This window comes from Mercenaria mercenaria, chromosome 1 (assembly GCF_021730395.1).
Source record: "Mercenaria mercenaria strain notata chromosome 1, MADL_Memer_1, whole genome shotgun sequence".
Lineage (NCBI taxonomy): Eukaryota > Metazoa > Mollusca > Bivalvia > Venerida > Veneridae > Mercenaria > Mercenaria mercenaria.
In genome coordinates this window covers 65401184-65429182 of record NC_069361.1, presented here as the reverse complement: position 1 = coordinate 65429182, position 27999 = coordinate 65401184, and the positions used below count along the sequence as shown (strand labels likewise).

Below are 27999 nucleotides of genomic sequence, written 5' to 3'. Positions count from 1 at the left end.
ATTAGATATCTGACAAAACACTGAATTTTGAACCTGGTGTACAAATGAAAGTGTACAGTACTTACATCTGAATTACTTCCTTAAAATGAATTTATGAAGATGGACAGGAAATAAATTTTCAAAGCTAGCATTGTGGTGAATACAATTTCTATTTTAAAATTTTATATTTATACTGAAGGGATGTGTTCAATTTTTCAATTTTTCCTATAGTGTCTTTTGCGGGAATAGTTTTGATTATGCAACTTTACAGAAAACTACTGAAACATTTTAAGGTATCTGCTGTTTTTGGTTTTAATTTTCTACTGGTTAAGACTAGTTAACATTTCAGTACTGCAAAAGATTGATGTCATAATGTTTACCTAGGAAAAGCTTAATTAATAATTCAATGAGATTTATGTAAGTTTAAATGAGAGTGTTTAATTCTTGATTCAAATTCTTCCATATTTAAATGTAGTTGAATGATAATCTCACTGTTTGAAAACTCAGAAAATAATCCATCATTTTCTTGCAATTAAATACATGTACTGAAAAACAATACAGAAAGCTAAAAATGCAATAAAATTTTGCTTGAATACATTGTATCACCTCTGAAGTTGTGATTGCTTCCTTTTTATTCCTAACAAATTCAAAATGTATATGAGCCGTGCCATGTGAAAACCAACACAGTGGCTTTGCGCAGTCTGGTCAGGATCCATGCTGTTCGCTAACAGTTTCTCTAATTGCAACAGGCTTTGAAAGCGAACATCATGCGCATGCGCAGGCTGGTTTGGATCCATGCTGGTCGCAAAGCCACTATGTTGGTTTTCTTGTGGCACGGCTCATATTATGAATCTATTGAACATTTATTTAGATCTGTTGACAACTGTACAAAATCTACTCCAAATAATAGGGCTCTATCAAGAGAGTAACAAATCAAAAATGGACATGAACAACACTGACGGAGGCTTAAACATAAGTCTTTCAAACAGAATTATCTGCTCTTTTATGTAAATAAAGCATGTTATTATCTGTCTACTGATATACTGAGAAGTATAAATAATGATTTTTTTTCCATAGATTTATTCCAAACCTCATGCCTACGTTAGGGACTTGACCAAGTCATGAGCTCTATCTAAACTTAATAATAAATAATGTGCAAATAATACAATCAAATTAAAAACTGGGGTAAAATAAAGTAGTCTGTGACAAGTGTGTAGCATCTCAAGTTGGTAATTCATTTAGAATGGTATGTATCATAGACTTGTTTTTATTTGGTTTAACATCACATCCACACAACTATATCCTGTTTTCTCATATTCTCGGGGGCCTAAGGGGTTGTTTTTATTCCCAGTAACAGATTAACCACTCCATAAACAGCATTTGGGTGTTATTTTGTAGAAAATTCACTTGTCTTTCAGATGGAGTCATAAAATATTACTGAAATTAACTCATTTAATCATTTTGTTACTGTATTTGATACCACCCTCACCTGCAGAAATGGACCAAGAGTTTCTCGTATTCCCGTGGATTTAGATTTGAATTTTCATCACAAATAAGTTGTGGAATTTAAAACATCAAAATTACCATTGTGTTATAAAAAGAAATATTCTGTAGTAAATACATCAAGAAATAGTACAATTAATTGCATAATCAATAATTTATGGCAAATTTGCTAACACCAACAGAAAAAAATAAGGATTTTTTTGAAAATTGAGTAAAATGCTGATATTTTTGTCAATATGCATTCAAATCACTTGAAATTTTCAGTGTGTTAGTTTTGTACCATTTCTGTCTAGAAAGTAACAAACATTAAATTATTTGACAACTTGAAGACAAAAAACGAGAATATGAGAAACCCTGAGAATACGAGAAACAGGGATACATCATATGGCTACTTTCCAGCTTTGGCAGTGGGCAGTGGACAAAAACTTGAGGATTATTTCACCATAGGTGGGTACCTGGGTAGAACCACCGACCTTCCGTAAGCCTGCTGGATAGCTTCCTCACATAAACAAGAGGGCCAAGATGGCCCTAGGTCGCTCACCTAAGAAACAAACCATAACAGTGTAAAACATGTTTGACCTAGTGATTTCATGGAAACAAATATTCTGACCAATTTTCATTAAGATTGGACCAAAAAATTGGTCTCTTGCGATAAAACAAGCATTTTCTTAGATATGACCTAGTTTTTGACCCTAGATGACCCATGTTCAAACTCGATCTAGATTTTATCAAGGCAATCATTCTGACCAAAATTCATGAAGATCAATTGAAAAATACAGCCTCTATCACATACACAAGTTTTTTCTTTGATTTGACCAAGTGACCTCGATTTTGACCTCAGATGACCCATATTCAAATTCGACCTAGATTTCATTAAGGCAATCATCCTGACCAAATTTCATAAAAACCAATTGAAAAAAACAGTCTCTATCGCATACACAAGATTTTTCTTTAATTTGACCTAGTGACCTAGTTTTTGACCTCAGATAACCCATATTCAAACTCGACCTAGATTTCATCAAGGCAATCACTCTGACCAAATTTCATGCAGATCAATTGAAAACTACATCCTTTATCACATACACAATGTTTTTCTTCGATTTGACCTAGTGACCTAGTTTTTGATCCCAGATGACCCATTTTCAAACTTGGCCTAGATTTTATCAAGGTAATCATTCTGGCTAAATTTCATGAAGATCAGTTGAAAAATACAGCCTCTATCGCATACACAAGGTTTTTCCTTGATTTGACCTAGTGACCTAGTTTTTGACCCCAGATGACCCATTTTCGAACTCGGCCTAGATTTCATCAAGGTAATCATTCTGACCAATATTCATGAAGATCAATTGAAAAATACCGCCTCTATCACATACACAAGGTTTTTCTTTGATTTGACCTAGTGACCTAGTTTTTGACCCGAGATGACCCATTTTCGAACTCGGCCTAGATTTCATCAAGGCAATCATTCTGACCAATATTCATGAAGATCAATTGAAAAATACAGCCTCTATCGCATACACAAGGTTTTTCTTTGATTTGACCTAGTGACCTAGTTTTTGACCCGAGATGACCCATTTTCGAACTCGTCCTAGATTTCTTCAAGGTAATCATTCTGACCAATATTCATGAAGAATAATTAAAAAATACAGCCTCTATCGCATACACAAGGTTTTTCTTTGATTTGACCTTGTGACCTAGTTTTTGACCCTAGATGACCCATTTTCAAACTCGTCCTAGATTTCATCAAGGCAATCATTCTGACCAGATTTCATGCAGATCAATTGAAAAATACAGCCTCTATCGCATACACAAGGATTTTCTTTGATTTGATCTAGTGACCTAGTTTTTGACCCCAGAGGACCCACTTTCGAACTCGGCCTAGATTTCATCAAGGCAATCATTCTGTCCAATATTCATGAAGATCAATTGAAAAATACAGCCTCTATCGCATACACAAGGTTTTTCTTTGATTTGACCTAGTGACCTAGTTTTTGACCCGAGATGACCCATTTTCGAACTCGGCCTAGATTTCATCAAGGTTATCATTCTGACCAATATTCATGAAGATTAATTGAAAAATACAGCCTCTATCGCATACACAAGGTTTTTCTTTGATTTGACCTAGTGACCTAGTTTTTGACCCGAGATGACCCATTTTCGAACTCGGCCTAGATTTCATCAAGGTTATCATTCTGACCAATATTCATGGAGATTAATTGAAACAAGAGGACCATGATGGTCCTGAATCGCTCACCTCTTCCCACATGACCCAGATCTGAGTATGACGTTGTTTTTTCTATTATTTGACGTAGTGACCTAGTTTTTGAGCTCATGTGACCCAGTTTTGAACTTGACCTAGATTGTATCAAGATAAAAATTCTGACCAATTTTCATGAAGATCCATTGAAAAATATGGTCTCTAGAGAAGTCACAAGGTTTTTTTATGATTTGACCTATTGACCTAGTTTTCGAAGGTACGTGACCCTGTTTTGAATTTTAACTAGATATCATCAAGGTGAACATTCTCACTAATTTTCATGAAAATCTCATCAAAAATATGGCCTCTAAAGAGGTCACAAGGTTTTTCTATTTTTATACCTACTGGCCTAGTTTTTGACCGCACGTGACCCAGTTTCGAAACTGACCTAGATATCATCAAGGTGAACATTCAGATCAATTTTTATGAAGATCCATTGAAAAACATGGCCTCTAGAGAGGTCAAAAGATTTTAATAATTTTAGACCTACTGACCTAGTTTTTGACCGCAGTTGACCCAGTTTCAAACTTGACCTAGATATCATCAAGATGAACATTCAGACCAATTTTCATACAGATCCTATGAAAAGTATGGCCTCTAGAGAGGTCACAAGGTTTTTTTATTATTTGACCTACTGACCTAGTTTTTTAAGGCACGTGACCCAGTTTCAAACTTGACCTGGACATCATCCAGGTGAACATTCTGACCAATTTTTATGGAGATCCATTCACAAGTATGGCCTCTAGAGAGGTCACAAGGTTTTTCTATTTTTAGACCTACTGACCTAGTTTTTTAAGGCACGTGACCCAGTTTCAAACTTGACCTGGAAATCATCAAGATGAACATTCAGACCAACTTTCATACAGATCCCATGAAAAATATGGCCTTTAGAGAGGTCACAAGGTTTTTCTATTATTTGACCTACTGACCTAGTTTTTGACAGCACGTGATCCACTTTCAAACTTGACCTAGATATCATCAAGATGAACATTCAGACCAACTTTCATACAGATCCCATGAAAAATATGGCCTCTAGAGAGGTCACAAGGTTTTTCTATTATTTGAACTATTGACCTAGTTTTTGATGGCATGTGACCCACTTTCGAACTTGACCTAGATATCATCAGGGTGAACATTCTGACCAATTTTCATGAAGATCTCTTGAAATATATGGCCTCTAGAGAGGTTGCAAGGTTTTTCTATTTTTAGACCTACTGACCTAGTTTTTGACCGCAAGTGACCCAGTTTCGGACTTGACCTAGATATCATAAAGATGAACATTCAGACCAACTTTCATACAGATCCCATGAAAAATATGGCCTCTAGAGAGGTCACAAGGTTTTTCTATTATTTGAACTATTGACCTAGTTTTTGATGGCATGTGACCCACTTTCGAACTTGACCTAGATATCATCAGGGTGAACATTCTGACCAATTTTCATGAAGATCTCTTGAAATATATGGCCTCTAGAGAGGTTGCAAGGTTTTTCTATTTTTAGACCTACTGACCTAGTTTTTGACCGCAAGTGACCCAGTTTTGGACTTGACCTAGATATCATAAAGATGAACATTCAGACCAACTTTCATACAGATCCCATGAAAAATATGGCCTTTAGAGAGGTCACAAGGTTTTTCTATTATTTGACCTACTTACCTAGTTTTTGATGGCACGTGACCCAGTTTCGAACTTGACCTAGATATCATCAAGGTGAACATTCTGACCAATTTTCATGAAGATCTTATGAAATATATGGCCTCTAGAGAGGTCACAAGGTTTTTCTATTTTTAGACCTACTGACCTAGTTTTTGATGGCACATGACCCAGTTTCGAACTTGACCTAGATATCATCAAGATGAACATTCTGACCAATTTTCATGAAGATCTTGTGAAATATATGGCCTCTAGAGAGGTCACAAGGTTTTTCTATTTTTAGACCTACTGACCTAGTTTCTGAAGGCACGTGACCCAGTTTCAAACTTGACCTAGATATCATCAATATGAACATTCTGACCAACTTTCATAAAGATCCCATGAAAAATGTGACCTCTAGAGTGGTCACAAGCAAAAGTTTACGGACGGACACACCCACGCACGCACGGAAGACGGACGACAGACACCGCGCGATCACAAAAGCTCACCTGGTCACTTTGTGACAGGTGAGCTAAAAAAACAGCCTCTATCGCATACACAAGCTAAATGTTGACAGACAGACGACAGATGACAGACGACAGACGCCGGACATCGAGCGATCAGAAAAACTCACCTGAGCATTGCTCAGGTGAGCTAAAAATTGAACCCCACAAGTGAGGCTCCAACTTACATTAGTAAGTGTCAATCTTAACCACTGGGCATGTAAGTATATCTCATAGTTGAGAAAAATAAATATCCTTTACAGCAGATGAATCCACAGCAAATGAAATTGTCAGATGAAGTAATGTCAATAGATCAGAGACTAGACTTCCTGGAGACACAACTTCAAACACTGATTAAAGGTCAAGAATTTATTATCAGAACACTGAACAGGACCAATGGGAAAGATGGACACCATACAAAACAGCCACCGCCTCAAAAATCTAAACAAAAAAGAAGTAAGTACAATATAACTATACAGACATATAATATCCCCTCAGCACAGAAAGTGCTTCTTTATATCAATGCAGTTTTCTACTTACTGCATAAAGATGAAGCATTATATGAGTTTTATTTTAGATCCCTAGCAGATTTTGGATATGACACACAACATCTGGCAAGAAATAAGTATTTGATCTGCTCTGAACCTGTGTTAAACAATGGAATTCTTTTTAAGACCAGTTCAAACTCAAAACCATTACAAGCATCCTCCTTTAGGCACTGGGAAAAAATCAGAAACTTCCTTTTAAATTCTATTTCATTATTAATTTTTTTTATTATTATTATTTTTATTAAACTTGGTTTTTTCCAAACAAAGGACTTCTTGATTATACCTATATACAGAGTAATACTATAAGCATTGGTGTCTCAAGCTCACAAGGTCTCCAGCCATTTTCCTTCTTTTTGTTTTAAGCTTGCATCACTTGAATCCCTTCATAATTTCAGCATTTTGTAAAATTCCCTTTCAACATGAGTGATGAGTGTTTTACTTAATGCCATTCTGTCAATCTTAGTTTCTTCAATAATTATCTGATTTGTGGCTCTTGCTCTTAATTCATTAAAATGCCATGACAAGATACATGTTATAACTTCAGGTACGCAATCTTCCAAATTTGATGCATCTCAACTGTTGCACTTGCCAGAGGCACTGCAGAGAAACATTGTAAGATTTACAGAGGATCTTTCATTTAACCAAACTGACATTCCTGATCAATTAATCTCAACAGGATGTCTCAGTGAAGACGAATGTACAATGATTGCTTCAAGATCAAGCTCCAAAGACCAAACCAGACTCCTTTTACGCAAGATCAAAGCTCGTGACCCTCAGATGATAGAGAAATTCCTTGACATTGTCGGACAAGATCATCCCCATCTTCAGAAAGAAGTCAATAACACTTTAGAAGAGATTGTTAAAGAACATAAACACAAACCTGTGTGCATAATTTGCATTATGCAATTGACTGTAGATCTAAGGGACATTGGCGACTACCTTTGGCAAAATAAGATAATATCGGACGATACATACGATGATATTTACGAGAATGAAAATTTTCAAAGAACCAGACCTTTCATTTGGAGCAACATTATTAACTGCATTAACAATTATGATACTCATAACAATGCTATTGAGATCTTAATGAACGCCCTGGAATCAAATTACGGCCACATTTCAGAAAATCTCAGAGACCTAGAGAGACCCTTATGTTGTTCCTGCTGCAAGAGACGTAGAGTAAGACGGAAACGACAGATATCAGATTATGAGAGTCTGATTGATGAAAGCACCACATCAGAAAGAACACAATCCCTGCAAAGCTCACAAAGTTTGTACAGCGGGTCTTTACCAAAATTTTCATTAGACAATATTGATGAAAATTCTGCAGGACAGCTTTTCGCATTATATGAGTATCGAAGGCAAATTTCCAGTCATTTTGAACCACAAGATGACACTGAAAATGTTGATAATGAGGCAAATCAAGATCAAAGTCTCCAATTCAATGCCTCTCCTGAAGAGCTGCCAAGTTTAGCTGGTATAGATCAAGGTAACAAGAGACCGCAGCTGATGCATAGTATAAGCACAAGTAGTGATGCAACTGTATGTGACACACCTTTAACTGGTCCTGATATAGCAGACAATCCGGCAGGTGAGACTGACAATAAACTTTCATCTGATCTAGATGAAAATGCTGACATTCAAGATATCCAGTTGTATGATAATCAGTTTGATTCATCTGATCTAGATGAAACTGCAGATACTAAAGATACCCAGTTTTATGAGAATCAGTTCTATGGTCTTCCTCAGGACTTACAAGATACTAAATCGGACACAGTCTCAGAAATGGAAGTTCATGATGTAACAAACAAACTTCTCCAAAGTTGTGTTAAAGAATCAGCAACAGAAACTGATCCAGCATTTCAACATAAAAATGTCAGAATTGAAAGAGACAAACATGAAAGTTTTAGTGATACTAATGATTATGTGAAAGATTTGTCTGCAAAAATGGAAAACCCTAAGGCATAGAGAAGCATTTTCTGAATGACACTGATTTCCTGGACTCAGCACCAGGATGGACCTGTTTTCCACAAGTAACTGCCAACTTCCAAGCATTAATACTAGAAGAAGTGCCTCTCCGTGTACAACTGATGCCACTTAGCTGACCCCTAGGTAAAACCACCGGCCTTCATTAAGACAAATGGCTTCCTCACATTAAGGGACTCTACATCACTTACAGGGTATGGAATCCACAGCAATGAGGGGAAAGTGATTCCAAGTATGCAACCAAAACTACTCAGCCAGTGGCCTCATACTGTATAAAGTGATTAAACCACTTTCATACATATCACGCAAGATGACTACCATCAAAGAAATAAAAGCCTTTATTCATACCAGCTTCCTTTAAAAAAAAACAAAAAAACTAGAGCTATCACTAAAGGTGATGAATGTACCCCCCGCATGCACTGACACAGTACATTGCAATTTGACGCACATAAGATTGCATAATTAAGTGGACTGTATGTATATAGACTGTATGTATACAGTATAGTAACAAAAAACAAAGTCCCATAACTATGCAGAATATTTATCTAAAAGAATGTAATATGCCCATGCACAACTAGGGTTGGTACTGATCACTTGTGTGAAGTTTCATTAAATTGTGTTTAAGGGTTTGGTAGATTAGGCACGCACAAGATTGCATATGCAGACTGTATGTACATAGTATGTTAACAAGAAACAAAGTCCCATAGCTCTGCAATTTTTGTCGCTGAAAGAACCTAACATGACCCATGCACAACTACTGTTGTTACTGATCACTTGTGTGAAGTTTCATTAAATTGTGTCAAGGGGATGAGGAGAGATGGTGCGCACAAGATTGTGTCTATGTATATAGTATAGTAACAAAAAAACGAAGTCCCATAACTCTGCAAAATTTTTTTCTGAAAGAACCTAACATGCCCCATGCACAACTACTGTTGTTACTGATCACTTTTGTGAAGTTTCATTAAATTGTGTCAAGGGGATGAGGAGAGATGGTGCGCACAAGATTGTGTCTATGTATATAGTATAGTAACAAAAAAACAAAGTCCCATAACTCTGCAAATTTTTTTTCTAAAAGAACCTAACATGACCCATGCACAACTACTGTTGGTACTGATCACTTGTGTGAAGTTTCATTAAATTGTGTCAAGGCAATGAGGAGAGATGGTGCGCACAAGATTGTGTCTATGTATATAGTATAGTAACAAAAAAACAAAGTCCCATAACTCTGCAAATTTTTTTTCTAAAAGAACCTAACATGCCCCATGCACAACTACTGTTGGTACTGATCACTTGTGTGAAGTTTCATTAAATTCTGTCAAGGGGATAAGGAGAGATGGTGCGCACAAGATTGCGTCTACGGACAGACGGACAGACAGACAGACAACCTGAAACCAGTATACCCCCCCTTACAACTTTGTTGTCGGGGGGTACAAAAATTAAAAATATGATCTCGATGAGTCAGTGCAACATGGTCGTAACTTGATTTTTTTACCAAATACACTTTTTTACATAATTTGCCTTATTTAACATAAAAACATCACTTGTTAAAATATCTAAATCACATTCTTAAAATTAAAGTGAAAAAAGTAAAATTGTCAAAAGGTTGTATCTCAGGAAGACACTTTCAGTCAGTGCAACATGGTCGTATCTCAACGTATGTCTTTGTTGCACAGAGTTAGTATGCTATTTCACTTTAAAATTTCTGTGAAACATGGTTGTAACTCACAAAATGTAACATATTACAAAAGTTAAATGATAAATAAGGATGATTTTTGTTTTTAAACAACTTAGAAAATGGTATTTATATTACAAAATTAATATTGTTACCAAATTTCATATTTTATCAATGCAAAGTGGTGTTAAGAATTTATTGACCAACATGTTTAGGATTTTACCAAAACACTTAATACTTTGTTAAAAAATACTCTGTTAACTATTTCTCAGCAAAACTTCTTCCAAATTCAATATTTTTTAGCATTCATAATGTCCTGACTTAATTTTAAGAGGAAAAAAAGGCACCTTTTTATACTTGTAATTATTAAATAAACTTTCCTTTATGCAAGTTTCATGTAAAACTGTGAAAGGATAACAATGAAATAACATTTTTTCTTTTTGTATGCATATTTCCATGAATTGTGCAAAATACAAAATGGTATTATTAAAGGTGGAAATTGTGCTATAAGTGAAGCATGACTTCTACTTGTAAAGCTCGTATTCTGATAATTTTTATTTGGATATACAGAAGATTTTGTTGGGTATATCGAATATTTGTATAAGTCGTTAAACCACTAAAACATAAATAAATTGACCAGCATTTACATTCAAATCTAATGAATGATTTACTTGATTTTTATGTTGCGAAACACCAACATAAAGGCCTGGCTGATCAAGGGCCATGGCCAAGAGAGCCCGTGCTCCCCATATACACCCCAGTGACTTAAACTCATCCAAGCTGCATGCAAACAAAATAATATTTTCTCAATATATAGACCCAAAACTGCACCAGAGGCCACCATTTCATGCCTGCATTTCAAAATTTCCAGGAGGGGCGATGCTCCCAAGCCCGTAACAGGAGGGAAGTATCCCCTCCTATACCTCAACTTATAGACGAAAAATGCACTAGAGGCCATTATTATGTCTCCCACACCACTGTGTGGTCGGAGACATATTGATTTACTCCTGTCTGTCCATCCGTCCGTCTATCACAAATCTTGTCCACACTCTTTAAGTCGAACAGTTCTCATCCGATTTTCACAAAACTTGAAAAAAATGTGTTTGCCAATAAGTCCTCAGCCAGGTTTGATAACTTGCCAAATCATCCCAGGCACTTTGGAAGTATAGCCCTTGAAACATTGGTTTTTGATAATCAAAGCACTGGAAGTCTAATTAGGTTGTATCAAATCTCTGAAAGTCTGATTGGGTTGTTTTTGATAATCAAAGCACTGGAAGTCTGACTGGGAAATAAGAATACATAGGGTGTAGGGTTTACGCTTGAACATTTCTTGTCCAATCTTATACTACTATTCAGATGATTTGGCAGTTGTGGGAAACGTGCGCTTTTCTCAAAAGCAGCTCTAGTTTCATACCTAAATTTCAAAAACTTCCAGAGAAGACCCTTTCCCCCTCCCCAAATAGGAAGGAGGTATTATACCAAACAGGAAGGAGTTATCCCCTCCTGTACTTCAAAAATTTAGACCCAGAAATGCACAAGAGGCAACCATTTCATACCTAAATTACAGAAATTTCCAGGGGAGAGCCCCTCCCCTTGGCTAACCTCTTGTACCTCAAAATTCAGACCCAAAAATGCACAAGAAGCAAGTATTTCATAACTATATTTCAAATATTTCTAGGGGAAACCCTCTGAACCCCTTCTCTAACCTTTAATTTAAACCCAATTGCACCTGAGGCCACCATCTCATACCTATATTAAAAAGAAAATCCAAGGAGAGATCCACCTGACCCCCCTTAACAGGAGGGAGGTGTCCCATCATGTACCTCAAAGTTGTGACCCAAAAAGGCACTAGAGGCTTCCATTTTATACCTATATTCCAGAGGGAGACTCCCCTGACCAACCTAACAGGAGGGGGGACCCTCTCAATACCTGAAAATTTAGACAAAAAATATGCATCAGAGGCTGCCATTTCATACATAATATTAACAAAATATTCCAGGAACAGACCATACTGACATTCAAATTTTACATCAGGGGTATGGCATCATTTTGATGTTAGTTCCATGTGACTGTGTTGTTGTGTTTATCATGTTCTTTAATTATAACGTTTTCAGTTTAACTCAAGCTAAAGAGCAAATTTATACCACTGATAATTGTTTAAGTGTAGATTTTTATGTAATAAAAAGACTTTTAGACTTGTATCAAGAAGCATGCACATGTTCTTTTGCAGAATAGTATTGTGCTCCTGTTGCATGCATTATTTATGCTGCAGAACCGATGCATATTTCTTGATGAAAATCTAATAACTAAACACAGACATATTCAAATACCTTGGACCTTAAAGTTTCATAATGCCTATATTCTATAAAATATGCAAATATCTTGTACTTTAAAGACACTCAGTGTCTACATACTGTAAAATATTCAAGTACCTTGGACCAGTCAAGCACTTATTGTCCATTTACTCTAAAATACTGAAATAACTTTGACCATAAAAGCTTTCAGAGCCTATATTCAGTAAAATATGCAAATATTTTGGACCAGTCAAGCTTCTATTGTCCATTTACTGTAAAATAATGAAATACGTTTGACCATAAAGGCTCCCAGTGCCTATATTCAGTAAAATATTCAAGTACCTTTGACCAGTCAAGCTCTTATAATGTCCATTTACTGTAAAATACTGAAAAAACATTGAATACTAAAACTCTCAGTGCCTACATTCAGTAAAATATGCAAATATCTTGGACCAAGTCAAGCTCTTATTGTCATTTTACTGTAAAATACTTTTAGATAATTTAAAATGTGTTTTTGTAATAGTACATTTTTATTTCTACATATTATATGATTTTTTTGACATTTTTGCGAGTAAAACAAGTCAATGAAAGTACAGAAAAAGATAAATGGATATGCTTAAAAATATTGAATTAATAGTCTTTTGAATAAACATCTCTGTTATGAATTATCTCCAATAAATTGTGTGTTATCATTTAGTTACGACCTTGTTGCACTAAGTTTTTGACAAAATTTCCACACATTTCAGCGCAACATGGTCGTAACTGGAAAACTTTCAAATAACTCCTCAGTGAACATTTTTTTGACATTTTTTCTCATAGTATTGTAGTTATTATTGTTATTTGATACAAATAATACAGATTGTATTGTTTTTCATTACATCAATTGAATACAAAAATATTTTTTGCTTCTCCTGTAAAGTTTTCAAAAAATGAGTTACGACCATGTTGCGCTGACCCATCGATCTGTTGAAGACCATCCATTAAGAAAACAAATATAATACAGGCATCTTAAAAATATGTAATGATAATGTTTGATTTTTATCATTTCTTTTTATTGGGTTTAATGACGCACTAACACAATTAAGGTCATATGACGACTTTCCAGCTTTGAAGGAGAAAGACCCCAGGTGCCCCTACATGCATTATTTCATCCAGGGTGGGGATGTGGGTAGAACCAACAACCTTCCATAAGCTAGCTTGACGGCTTTCTCACATGAAGATATCAACACCCGGGTGAGGCTCAAACCCACATTGGTGAGGGGCAAGTGACTGAAAGTCAGTGACCTTAACTACTTGGCCTCCAGGATTTATAACAGTACATAGTACATAATTATATGAAAAACTTGGATACGACATTTATTCTTTCCATGATCATGTATTGTACTACTTATCAATATTCTGTATAATGCAAGCATTCCCAGTTTTCTATTTGTGTTTGCTTGTTTATTTGCTTTTCTGAAATTCTATAACCAGAAATTATTCATAGTCATTACTTTTCTTTAACTGCATCAAATAACCCATAAACAAAGAAAAAACTATATATAAAGAACAGATAATGTATGAGACTTAACTTATAATTTCATATTGTGTACTTTGTATTGTTCATTGCTGAAAGATTTTTAATTATTAAAGGTGCATTCATTATTATTCAAAGTAATATTCATGGATTTCAGACCTGTCAATCAACGAAATAAAATCAGGATGAACAAATTAGATGCCAACTTATTTCTATCTTTAGAATTTAAAATCAAGGAATTACACATCACCATGAAAAAACTGTTTTGGATGAAATCATAAAAATTTATGCCAATGAAAATAAATCATTTGAATGCATCTCTTTTTATTTTATTTCTGGATTCAAATCATGCATGAACTATAAGAAGTTCTCTAAAAAAGAGATGACAACTTAACCACACCAACTGGGAGGTGAACACAGTGATACCTATACAGAGAAAAGACATACCGGCCCAAGCTGGATAAGGTCCTCAGCATAGTATTCATTAACGTTAAAAGGTTTTCCTTCAACGTCCACTACGGGAGCTTGTTCCAGACGATCTCTGACCGGCATGGCGAAATACTGTGCGAACATCTCCGAGTCAAATGTTGCTGACATAAGAACCACCTTTGTGTGACGGGAATTTGTACGCAGCAGTTTACGTACAACAAGAAGGGAAAAGTCTGTGTCCTGATCACGTTCATGTACCTGTAAAAATTGTTTTGTGTAAAGTTTGCATCAATTATTTAAAAGTTAGTAACTAACTCATAGGACTATGTTATACTAGATCTATACATAGAGCTACGAATTCGACTACCACAAAAAGGGACTCCGTCAAACGGCAGTATGTCAATACCTGTTATCAGCTGTTTAGACATAATAAAAGGGCCATTATGAAACCAGTTGTGCCATTATGGCTAGGAGGCACAACCAAGTCGTATATTGACCTTTTTATTATATACCTTCGCTTCATATTCATCTTGGTATTTTCATTATACATAATTTTTCTATAAACATATAGGGCCTAAGCATCATTTGTATTGATTTTTTCATCAACAGTGCCATCAATATCTGTCAATCGATCTGAACATGATTAAGCACCCTTTCCACCGGCCATAATGACATTGCTACATGATGTCAACGGCAGAACGCGCTGACATTCTTATTACCTGGGGCCATTATGATTATGGCGCATGAGGTACACTGCACCATTATGGATTCGTCAATAGAGGCCGTATGACCGTTTATAACGGCTTTTTTGTTACTGTTTATAGTAACGTATATAATAATTTTAATTACTGGCTGACTGGATGAAGATATAAATGTGCTTTAAAATACAATCAATGGAAAAGGTAAACCATTCCTAACTAATCAAGCTAAAGATCCACTGAAAATCTACGGTATTCTTATCACAAACCTCGTCCAAGATGACATGGGTGTATTTGTGCATATTTTTCTCATTGATCAGTTTATTTAGAAGAATCCCTGTGGTACAATACAGAATTCTAGTGTCATCCCCTGCCTCTCTATCTAATCCAACCTGTAAGCAATAAAAAGGCAAATTATTAAAAACAGAAAGAAAGTAAATCTTTTAATGTAGGATAAATATTCTGCCCTTAAATTTGTGAAAATACAATGAAGACCTGACAGATGACAGTATGATAGGAATACCTTTTATTGGTTGAAAAAACTGGTGCATTCATGGTGTCCATGTAAATAAGTCCCCCTGTGAATATAATGATTTCACAGTACTATGTATTTTGAATGGAAATCATTAAGCTCTGGCCCAGTTTTCAAGATATCCACACACAGTGCCTAGTTGCCAACCCCTCTCCTGACAGACCCTTCTAGCAATACTGACCTGATATCCACACACGGTGCCTAGTTGCCAACCCCTCTCCTGACAGACCCTTCTAGCAATACTGATAGCTGCAATCCTTCTGGGCTGGGTCACGATGATATTACAGTACTGGTTCTGTCTAGCGTAGTAGTCAAGTATATACTGAGCAACTTGAGTAGTCTTTCCAGACCCTGTGGCTCCCTGGATCACGGTCACCTGGTTACTCTCTATGGTGTTTACAACCTGAAAATATGTATTTATTGATTTTTCTGGTCCTGTTTGGCATTTCAAGTCAAACCGACACAGTTCAGATTGTATTGCAACTTCAGATCTTTAAATAGTTGTCCCAAGTGCTGCTTGAACCAACAGAGATTAGAGGCAAGTATTTGAAAGTCAGCAACTTAAACCACTCAACCACAAACGTCCCATTTAATTTCTGTTAATATCGGGTTAATATTGGGTTTTCTGGGTTTTTGGGATCTGAGATGAGCTCTACTGACCCTGCTCCTAGGCAGGATTAACTGGTTCCTAGGTTTTAACCAAGATCCTTCAATTCCTATAGGTTTTAAAATTGATCTATAGGGTCTGGTAGTTAACTACTTTGAATACCTTTCTCACTGAACAGCTGAACTCTACTGACCCTGCCCCTAGGCAGCGTAATCTTGTTTCCAGGTTTTAACCAAGGACTTTCAATTCCTGTGAGTTTCAGAATGGAGCTCTAGGGTCGGGTAGTTAACTATTTTGAGTACCTTTCTCACTGAATAGCTGAACTTGAATGCCCCTGCCCCTTGGCAGGGCCAACTGGTTCCAAAGTTTTAACAATCATGCAGAATGAGCAGGGCAAAAGCAGTTTTCCTAACTCCCAATCCAAGACAGTACTGTGATTAGTAAGTTATTTTCAAGGTGGGAGTAATTATATTAGCATGACATCCTACCTTATCCCAGAAGTCCCATCTGAAAAACCTCACTGCTTACCTGTTCTTTAAATCTCGATATTGGCAGTCTGTCATCATAACGATGATGAAAGTTGTAAACTCCGTAAATCTGAGTGGCATTTTCTGGGGCAAGGTCAGATGGTAAAACCTCTGTGCCCGCTATCGTGCTGTCCAATTCCAGTGCTTCCAGGTGACTACTGACCACAGACATGGTGTCATTACTGGCAAACTACAAAAAAGAACTTACATTTTGCTAATTTTTTTTGACAACATAAGAACAAAGAGAAAGAAAACAAAGTTGTTTATTAATGTTCAAGGAAGTATCTGGCTGAATCTCTGGGATATAAAATTTAGCCCCTAACTTCTATCAGGTAACTTCACAAAGACTAAATAAAATCGTCAAATTACTATGAATAGAAACCTGTTGATGAAACAAATTTTAACCATTTCTTCTTCTGAATTTGAAAGCTTCAAATGCAGTTAAAACCTACACCCTCAAATTATTTATCTTTACTTGTCAAACTTTTCTAGTGAATTGTATTGTATCATGTGCTTGGTATATAGTCAAGAGGCAGGAAGAGAACATTGTAGGTTTACATTGTTTCTAGTACTGCTATCAATGAATGATCATAGAACTTAACTGACTCCTCTGGTTTGTGGTATGCATGAATCATATTTAAGCCATGTCTACTCGTACTGGTCCCTCTGCTACCTTTTAAATGAACAGAGGCTGCATTACCTAGACATCTGTTACCATACACACAGCCATATCTAAACACGGCTGCATATTAACTGTTATGTATATTTCCAGGAAAGCTATATTTCCTATGAATAGTGTCATTAACCACAGCAATCACACTTTGATACAATCGAAAGGACTCCACAAAACTGGAAAAAATACACGCCAGAATCTTGCATATGGGTGCATTAGATTTTCCATAAATTATGTATCAGGTATGCTGACTGGGTGTAATATATATTGGCAATTTTACCTGTTAGACTATGACACACATAAAAGATGAATTTAAAAAAATAGAATTATAGGAAATTCCAATATATTGCAGCTCGCCTGCAGCTGGACCACTGTCTTGAAAGATTGACTCATCCAGCTTAAGACAAGATAGTTGTGGTGACTGCGGAAATATTAATTCATACCCCTGTCTTCTGTAAACGCTTAAGTGGTATCTAACATGCCACTTCTCAGTACATAGTCTTGTGATCTACCTACTGAGCTAACCTGACTTGCTTATATATCAACTGTATTCCAATTTAACTACTTACATAAGCTGATCTACTGATAAGCTTTTCATCCTCTTCTCTCTGATATTCTTCTGCGTAATCATGACCTCCATGAAAGTCTGGCTTCCTAAATATATAAAGATGCCATATTACAATTTACATACCGTAGATACCCATGTATAATGCGCACCCGTGTATAATGCGCACCCCCCAATTTTGGCCCAAAACCCTGGGAAAAAAACAATTTTGGTCAATTTTGAGGTGGATGGAAAAATGAAAGTAGAGTTTACATCAACACCGGTAATAAATTTTATTTCCGCGGCGGAGAGCAGCATCGGTCTCGCGGTACTATCTATTTTTGTTTTCTCAAAAATAAAACCAGTAAAATATTGTATTATTTGTTGTTTTACCTTTTTAATTATCTATTTTGAATAAATAAACATTTCGGAATAGTATCTTTTAAAATGACATGAGCTTCTCAATTCAAACCAATAACAAAAGGTGTGATAGTCTTTTTGTCACGATCAAATAGCCAGTAATTACCGGCAATTAACGTGTCACCTCGTGTCAATTATGTTGTTCACAGTTTGATCTCGGTTAAAGATAATTCTTGATCTTTAATTAGTATCATAATTTTTGTGATTTATTAACATTTCTTTCATCAAAATACTTTTAAATTTATATGAAGTTAATTTTGTTTGAAAGAAAAATAAACCATTCAGTCTTTTACGGAACGTAACGGCAATCTTAAATTTTAGCGGTGACAGTAAGCACGGGGAGTAGTTTCCCTTTATCAAAATGGCGAACATCGGTAACAAACTTGTTTTGAAGTTGGAAAATTGTCTATACCTGTGTATTATGCACACCCACGATTCGGGGGTGGTCCCGGGGGTCAAAAAACTGCGCATTATACATGGGTATCTACAGTAGTTACATATTTTCCATCTGCATTTGCTTAGGCAAAAAAAAAAAGTTGTGTTTCTGGTGGCATGGTCAAAAAAAGTTGTGTCAGTAGGTCGGTATTCTTTTTTTTTTTCTGAAGCATTATTATCAAGTAAATGCAGCCTATTATCGCAGTCCGGGCAACATGCCTTCAGGTTTTGAGCTGTGTATTTGCCATCCCTAATTATATTGCCGAAACGACATGTCATAAAAGCAACCTAATAAACAAACCAGTTAGTCTGATCGTGTATTCAACACTACCACTTGCCACTCGATCTTTGATAAACTGATGATCAGCTTTGTGTGTATAATGCGTGGCATACTTTATTGGTACTACGATTATTTAGGTCCACTTTAACAACTGATGACCTGTGTCATCGTTGTCACTAGAATTTTTAAAAATCCACATGAGGTATTTGAAGATGAATTTCAACTGTTATTTAATTTACGTATCTTTTTACAAGCGATATCACGGAAACAAATTCAAAGTCTTATTTTGTAGCAAAAACTTAACAATAACGTGGATCTATAACTAAATCATGCCTGAAAATAACCGTCTTTTTGACAGACCTTGACAGATGAACGGGACATTCGCGGTTATTGCCAAGAATTTTGAAACCATGATTGTAGATTCATTTTAGGAAATGCCAATGAAAAACTGCCATTAACAAGCATATATCATTGGTAAAAAATAACTTTTATCATAAATATAGGTTAGAAATTGTTACTTTATTAAAACAAGAGGACCATGATGGTCCTGAATCGCTCACCTCTTCCCACATGACCCAGTTTTGAGTATGACGTCGTTTTTTCTATTATTTGACATAGTGACCTAGTTTTTGAGCTCATGTGACCCAGTTTTAAACTTGACCTAGATATTATCAAAATAAAAATTCTGACCAATTTTCATGAAGATCCATTGAAAAATATGGTCTCTAGAGAGGTCACAAGGTTTTTCTATTATTTGACCTATTGACCTAGTTTTCAAAGGTACGTGACCCTGTTTTGAACTTTACCTAGATATCATCAAGGTGAACATTCTCACTAATTTTCATGAAGATCTCAAGAAAAATATGGTCTCTAGAGAGGTCACAAGGTTTTTCTATTTTTATACCTACTGGCCTAGTTTTTGACCGCACATGACACAGTTTCGAAACTGACCTAGATATCATCAAGGTGAACATTCAGAACAATTTTCATGAAGATCCATTGAAAAATATGGCCTCTAGAGAGGTCAAAAGATTTTAATAATTTTAGACCTACTGACCTAGTTTTTGACCGCAGTTGACCCAGTTTCAAACTTGACCTAGATATCATCAAGATGAACATTCAGACCAACTTTCATACAGATCCCATGAAAAGTATGGCCTCTAGAGAGGTCACAAGGTTTTTTTATTATTTGACCTACTGACCTAGTTTTTTATGGCACATGACCCTGTTTCAAACTTGACCTTGATATCATCAAGGTGAACATTCTGACCAATTTTCATGAAGATCCATTCAAGGGTATGGTCTCTAAAGAGGTCACAAGGTTTTTCTATTTCAAGACCTACTGACCTAGTTTTTGATCGCAGTTGACCCAGTTTCAAACTTGACCTAGATATCATCAAGATGAACATTCAGACCAACTTTCATACAGATCCCATGAAAAATACGGCCTTTAGAGAGGTCACAAGGTTTTTCTATTATTTGACCTACTGACCTAGTTTTTGATGGCACGTGACCCACTTTCGAACTTGACCTAGATATCATCAAGGTGAACATTCTGACTAATTTTCATGAAGATCTCATGAAATATATGGCCTCTAGAGAGGTCACAAGGTTTTTCTATTTTTAGACCTACTGACCTAGTTTTTGACCGCACGTGACCCAGTTTCGAACTTGACCTAGATATCATCAAGATGAACATTCAGACCAACTTTCATACAGATCCCATGAAAAATATGGCCTTTAGAGAGGTCACAAGGTTTTTCTATTATTTGACCTACTGACCTAGTTTTTGACCGCACGTGACCCACTTTCGAACTTGACCTAGATATCATCAAGGTGAACGTTCTGACCAATTTTCATGAAGATCTTTTGAAATATATGGCCTCTAGGGAGGTCACAAGGTTTTTCTATTTTTAGACCTACTGACCTAGTTTTTGGCGGCACGTGACCCAGTTTCGAACTTGACCTAGATATCATCAAGGTGAACATTCTGACCAATTTTCATGAAGATCTTGTGAAATATATGGCCTCTAGAGAGGTCACAAGGTTTTTCTATTTTTAGACCTACTGACCTAGTTTTTGATGGCACGTAACCCAGTTTCGAACTTGACCTAGATATCATCAAGATGAACATACTGACCAACTTTCATAAAGATCCCACAAAAAATGTGACCTCTAGAGTGGTCACAAGCAAAAGTTTACGGACGCACGCACGGACGGACGGACGACGGACGCTGCGTGATCACAAAAGCTCACCTTGTCACTATGTGACAGGTGAGCTAAAAACGCTAGCTTTGATTTTTTTTTTTTCGTTTGTCACATATTTTTGCAACCCTAATTTTTGGATAGTTTCTGTCATTTTAATATTGAAATATTTACCTATGTAAATGTATTTGAAGATTATTATTTTATAAAACATTGGGAAACACTCGAAACATTTAAACTGTATATACTTATAATGGGGGCTTGATAATGGTATCATATCGCATACTGAAATGTAAAAATTGACTGTCCATATCACAGAACTGACACATGTCAAATGGAGTAAAATGACACTTGTCAAACGGAATACACAACAGAAAGGGGCATATTATTATAGCAGTTGGATAAACATCCTCAATATTGTGTAAAAAGTGTAACATGATGCTAAAATTAAATTTTCAAGCCAAGTAAATGACATACTACCGGTCTTCTAGGGAACCGGTACAATCTTGCACGTAACATCGTCTGCCTTAAATTATTTTTGCATTGTTTTACTTTTAGTGTTTTTAGGCTGAAAAGCATCGTATTTACATAGATATGTCAGGGCTTTTTCTAGGGTTTTTGGGAAAAAGGCCCCTGGTCAAATTGGGAATTTTTAACGCGGTAATTTGTCAAAATTGGGAGAATTTATCGACAAATCAAGGGAGTTTTTAACAATTAATTATATTAGTTTAAAACTTCAGTTACAAGTTTTACTGGTAGACATTCAAATGAATTACAAATTTAAAGTATCCCCTTGTGAAATTTTGCGAATTTATTTTTTCAGGACTGGTCTCCAAGTTGCTAATACTATACTGCAACAATAAAATACAGACTTACAGTAACTCTTCATTTGTCATGTTTTAACTTTTGTTTACAGTAAAAACAACTGATTTCAGTTGGAAATTTTTTCTTTGGATTGGGAATTTTTTGCTCCAGATTGGGAAAAATGGAGCATATTTGGCACTCGAAATGGGGCCGAAGATCAGCCCCGTGAGACAGGTGGAAAAAGCCCTGTATGTGATCAAAATACAGCCGTGGTTGGACATAAATCTAGTTAAGTTCAAAGTTTTAAGCAAATCGCAAAATTAATTTCTCTCGTAAAAAGTCACGTGCATCAGCTTTCGTGTTTGCAACCATTTGGTGAAAATTATATTTTGTAAGCTTGAAATAAAACTAATGCAATCATAAACTGTCAGTCCGCTGTGTATTTGACACCTCTGAAGTAGTGACACGTGTCAGAAAATTAAAAGAACAGCCCTTTTTTTGTAAATTTGGGGAAGGGTACCAGGTCCCTTTTGGAGGGGAAATTTACGTCGCGAAATCATGAATATATTTGCTGAAAAGTTGTTAAAATCAGGACTGAAAATCAAAACTAATTTCATTTTTTTTTTGCATGGGGAATTTTTGGCCAAGGTGGGGAAAAATGTATACTTTTTAGATTGGGGAATGGGGCCGAATTTCGGCCCTAAAATCAGCATAAAGAAAGGCCTGAAGAAGCAAATGCACTCAAGCGTGACGTAATTATCAAGTTAATTGCAGCAACAAAGATGGTATAAAAGCACAGCGGTTTTGATTTTAAAGTCAAAACATCGCGCTATCATGGTCATGCATTAATCAATCTAAGCTAAAAAAAATTTACAGTCGGCAGATAAAATTTACGGTCAACGATTACAAGAAACACAGTTACGGTATTTCTTTTTTTAGGCCTTACAATGGGACCAAAGGTATCAATTCTTACATATACCAGCATGCCCATTCACACACTGCAGTACCTGAATCATGCACAAAATATCAAAAGCACACATAAAAATAACTTGTTGGGGGTACATGCACGAAGAGATTCGGAACTCCTATGTTCAGCTGCCAAATCGCTGTTTATTTCATCGCGCACTTGCCAATTGTTTGGTACGGTCTAAAATGCAGATCCAGTTAAGGGACGTGATAATGTCGTTACCATCACCAAATTCTCAACGCAATTGTCAGCCGCATAGAGAGGTTTGGTAAGGTTTTAGTCAGAGGTCACACGGGTCGTGTGCAAGAAAGCATGGATATACCCCCATTTTGCAAAAGCAGGGGGTACATGTACCCTTAACTTTAAAAATGAGTGGGCATGCTGATATACTGCCCTACATTTTTTCAATGGTTGCAAAACATTATCTGTGGCACAATTAAGTTGCATATGATTCATTAAGTGTAAATGATTGTATATGATTCATTATGTGTGCAGTATCTCTACTCTCAAATTTGTACTAATGTAATAACTTCTGAAGTACACCTATATAATACATTTATAAATAAGGGAAAACCTGGCCATATCAAGTATATATATATATAATCGGGGTAATACTAAAGTACCAAAAAAAGAGCAACATTTAAAGTTCTTTTTCATTATACACCAGCCAACTTCAACTGACTGAAGACTACTGCCCGGGTGCAAACTCTCAGTAACAATTGACATTATTTGTGGAAGTACTTATAAATAATTTGTTATCCGTATTAATTAGGGCTGTCATTGATTTGGTCTTAGGCATATCGACGATACCGATATATCAGAAGACAAATATCGATGATACATCGATATATCGATTATTAAGTTAGATTAACAACCTATTTGTTCATATGCATACTATATACCTTCCTGTAAATGCTATTTTTAGTTTTATTGCCTACTTTTCATATTACTGTTTGATTGTGTTGTATTTGTATTTATGAAAATAAAAGAAACAAATAAAAATTAATAAAATTTTCATTTTTATTTTGCCTTCACTTCTCTTTTGCATTTATCTAAATTTACAACTTTGTAAGCTTAATTGTTTTTGAGGGTCTGAGTGTTTATCTGGATAGTTTTTTCTCTCTGTAAAATATCGATTTTTGAAAATGGGAATCGATAATCGATCGACAAAAAAATATCGTTGATACATCGATATCGTTTCTATCGATGACAGCCCTAGTATTAATCTGGTAAGATGCTTATAAACGAAATATTTTTAATCAAAGAATTTGTCTTATTTTTCAAGGACTCCTGTATTTAACACGAATTATTGTATTTTATAATTGGTGATTTCTAGCACTTATCTCTGTAACAATCATTGGAGTAACTTCCTTATATGTGGGAAGTAAATTATTAGCCGAAATGTTGTATCCGAAAAGTACTACATTTGTACTTTCACTTTACTTAAGAAACGTCCTCACCGCTCTTATACACTGTAGACAAGGTAATACTGGTACTTTAGTTTACATAAATGCTTATACAAGTGCGAACCTTTTATAATGAGGTACATGTTGATGTTGTGGCACTCTTGGCTGCAACGTCTCTGGGTCAATTGCTCTTCCCCCAGTCGAACTTTTCGGTACGGTCTTTATCTTTGCTGTCTTCTTACCAATCCTGAACCAGTCATCAATCTGGTCAGGTGTTATTTCAGGTATCATACTCATTTTGCTTGAAAATTCTCAGAATATTTTTGAACAACAATGGATACGTTTGATACTTTTCACATTACTAAACTAATCAAGCTCGCCAAAGTGCGGGGAAAATTTCCCGCCAAAACAAATCTTAAAAAGTTGCACCGCAGTCAATGAACAGTGCATGTTTTGTTATTGCGTTTAAAAGAACACTATACAGTATTATGAGTCCAAACTTGTGTTCTATACAGAGGCATTGCCTCCATACAATATTTATAGGTTACTAGATTTGTATCGAGAAATATGCTTGAGTGTGCACAACTTTAGAGAGCACAATATTTTTATTATGGGTACGCTTAAATAGCAAAAAAAACTTTAAATAGCAAAAAAAAGCTCGGCATTTTGTTTATTTTTTATTTATTTATCGTGGACGCATTGGTCGAGAGGGCTTAGACGCTTTCCTATGTAGGTGAAGGCCCCGGGTTCGATTCCTGGCTACTCCATTTTGCGATGTGTCCTTGGGCTAGGCACTTTATCACGATTGCTTCAGTCGACCCAACTGTAAATTGCTGGGGGTAAGGTATAATTGGTAGATTTTACTGTTCTTAAAATAGGGTCGCTAAAAAGCTCTACAGAGCTTATGTTCACTGTTTCACAAAGCGACGGTAAATAAAATTTACCTCAACTTTATCTATTGACTTGGCTGTTTTTTTTTTCACATCGTAAATAATGTTAATAGACTCATAAATACGAAATATGATCATGATCGAAAAATGATGAAGTTATTAATTGTTTTCAAAGCTCACCATGGAAAAATCTTGTTCCACTATTTTCACTGATGGTATGATGTTTAATAGCAAAAAAGCTTGACGTTTGTTTATTATTTAATTTATCAACGTTTTCTAAGTAATATTAATAGACTCATATCTATATATACGATTTAAAGAACGAGATGTTTTTAGCCTAGGTAAAATTGAAAATGCACTCTTGATAGGGCGGAAAGAATATTGAATACTGTTGCTAATGTCACGCACTTTTTCCGCTGCAAAACGTGGGCATGGTCTAAATCAGTAAAGCTTATAACTTACCAGTATTTGTAGATGCTTTTTTTTTATCTAAACACTGTAAAATGTCGTGCATTTCATCGGCTTACTATGAAGACAAGTGTTGGTTAAATGAATTATTATTGACTGTTTAAACACTGCATTTCACTATCACTATTTCATGAGTTGATAAGCAAAAACTTAAATCCTTTTTTCTTTGTATTTATATGTGTTTTTAATGAAAAACGTGTTTATTAATTTGCATGCAATAAAAAATATGCGACATCTTAAATGCCTTGCGTTAAACATGTTATTTTAAGGTTATAAATTATGCATTAATTTTCCAGATGAATATCTACATTTATTATGCATCTAGAAACAATTCTTGCGTTTCAATTTCCCGTAGAATTTATAAGCCGCAAAAGAATTTACGTACGTCTTTCTCATAAGATACGCATGTAAACTGTACAGGACACTGCGCCTGAAGAGAGCGAGTTAAAATGTTTGCTAGTTAGCCTAAGATCTTGTCATTTCAGTTTCTTATGCTATCGAACGAAAAAAATAATAATCAATTAAAACTATGTAAATGAAACCAAAAGAAAACTACGAGAATGGGGCTGGGGACAGCATATGATTTGCACCCCTACTTTTGACCTATTTTTTCAGAAATCACAGTAAATGAAGCCAATTTGAGAATACTGAGAAGGATTTGATGCAATGTTTATTATCAAAAAGGAGAAGAACACTTTTTTAGGGAAAATATTGGTAGCCTATGTTTATCTAGATACCCCTAAGATGATAAATTCGGAATTAAAAGACTGAACTGAATATGTCCACGTTACACACGCTGGCAGTGTTTTATAACAGCCGGATATAATCAAATGGACACTAAATGTATGTCCATAGGACAAAGGTTCTGCCACTTCCTGTCACTGTTTGGTAATATAATACTTGTTGACATTGCAGGACTAAGAAAACTTTCACAAGGTCTTGGGGTTTAGGGAGTCAGTCATCTGTGTGGAAAGAAGGTGGGGTATAAATAATATATAACCTAACCAAGAAACACTGGCTAGGAAAAACTAAAATAGATGTTTGGAGGTTCGTGATGGTGTGGGTTAAGAGGGTTTAAATCCTACATAAAACCTCCAGGCTGAAAAAAAATCCTGTAAAGACTCCAGGTCATTTATTTTTAATATATGGGCTACAAACTTTTATGACCCTAATGTACATATTTTGAGTCAAAGGCCATAACTCTGGTTTGATCGAGTGAAACAAAAATCGATATCGCAAAACTTGCTGATAAACAATATTATGAGGTTTGATGAATCTAGGTGAAATTTATTTTTAAAAATATGTACAACACAAATTCGGACGGACAGACAGACGTGCGAACCCCCCCCCCCCCCCCCCCCACAAAAAAAAGAGGTCACAATCAAAGTAGGACATAACTGGGTGAAAATCTGTCGTTTACTATCTTACTGCACCCATCCCTTGTTTTTATATATTTCATATAATCCAAATGTACTTGTTGATGGATCGTCTGCTATGTTGTGGCTGGCCTACTTTACGATGTGTAGACTTTGTCTGCTCTTACCTTTTGATATTTGGCACTGGCCATTCTTATTTGATTTTTTCTAAAAACCCTACTTACAGTATAAGAGCTAGAAGTTTACTAAGAAAACTTTCAAAGGGACATTATTCTAAAACAAATAATCCAGTCGGAACGTTCCTACACTTCATAAGCTTACAAGTTTGATAATATTTATGATTTCCAAACTGACAGACGTACGGCTGAGACAAAATCATATATATCCCCTAGTTACAGAAATCTTAGAGTCGGGCTTTTTTTGTGTTTTTGTTTGTTTGTTTTTTTTTTTGCTTATTTATATATCCGGATATCTTCATCCTAATGTAAGATGAAAATGTTAAAATATATTTGCTACACTTACAAAGTCTGTTGAGATCAAATAATCTGTAATAATGTTAATTTCTTTCTTCATACTGACACTAATATTTTCTCAGAAAACCATTTTCTGTCTAGACCCATCTCGACAGAGACAGAGGCAAGAGGATTTTTTTTCAGAAAGTGATATTAGAGAGGATTGATTTTATGGCCAGGTGCTCTGCATTTAATGATTCTAGATAACGACTGATGCCAGTCTATATATTTGCCTGAAATAGAAGTTCTTCTTATACTAATTATACTGTTTTTCCTGAATCATGCATATGATATATCTTAAATATGGTAAATGAATTATTCGTGCAAGTATGACTGTC

The 27999-nt window shown here is 35.6% G+C and overlaps 2 protein-coding genes across 2 annotated transcripts in view; one reads left to right on the top strand and one right to left on the bottom strand.

Annotated features, from left to right (window-relative positions):
- LOC123535473 (ATP-dependent RNA helicase TDRD9-like) overlaps positions 1-24784 on the bottom strand; it is a 115011-nt gene extending 90227 nt beyond the window's left edge. Inside the window, exons 1-6 of the mRNA XM_053549733.1 lie at positions 24540-24784; positions 17924-18008; positions 16683-16871; positions 15729-15950; positions 15285-15407; positions 14336-14575 (exon numbers count right to left, since the gene is read on the bottom strand). Coding sequence (XP_053405708.1) covers positions 14336-14575; positions 15285-15407; positions 15729-15950; positions 16683-16871; positions 17924-18008; positions 24540-24712 — 1032 coding nt within the window. The 5' untranslated portion in view covers positions 24713-24784. The remainder of the gene's footprint in view (positions 1-14335; positions 14576-15284; positions 15408-15728; positions 15951-16682; positions 16872-17923; positions 18009-24539) is intronic.
- Positions 43-9851, top strand: LOC123535504 (uncharacterized). The gene is made up of 3 exons (XM_045318223.2): positions 43-135; positions 6136-6328; positions 6965-9851. Exons 2-3 carry the CDS (start codon positions 6139-6141, stop codon positions 8386-8388), a joined length of 1614 nt encoding a protein of 537 aa, XP_045174158.2. The 5' UTR covers positions 43-135; positions 6136-6138; the 3' UTR covers positions 8389-9851.
- Positions 24785-27999: the final 3215 nt, after the last annotated feature.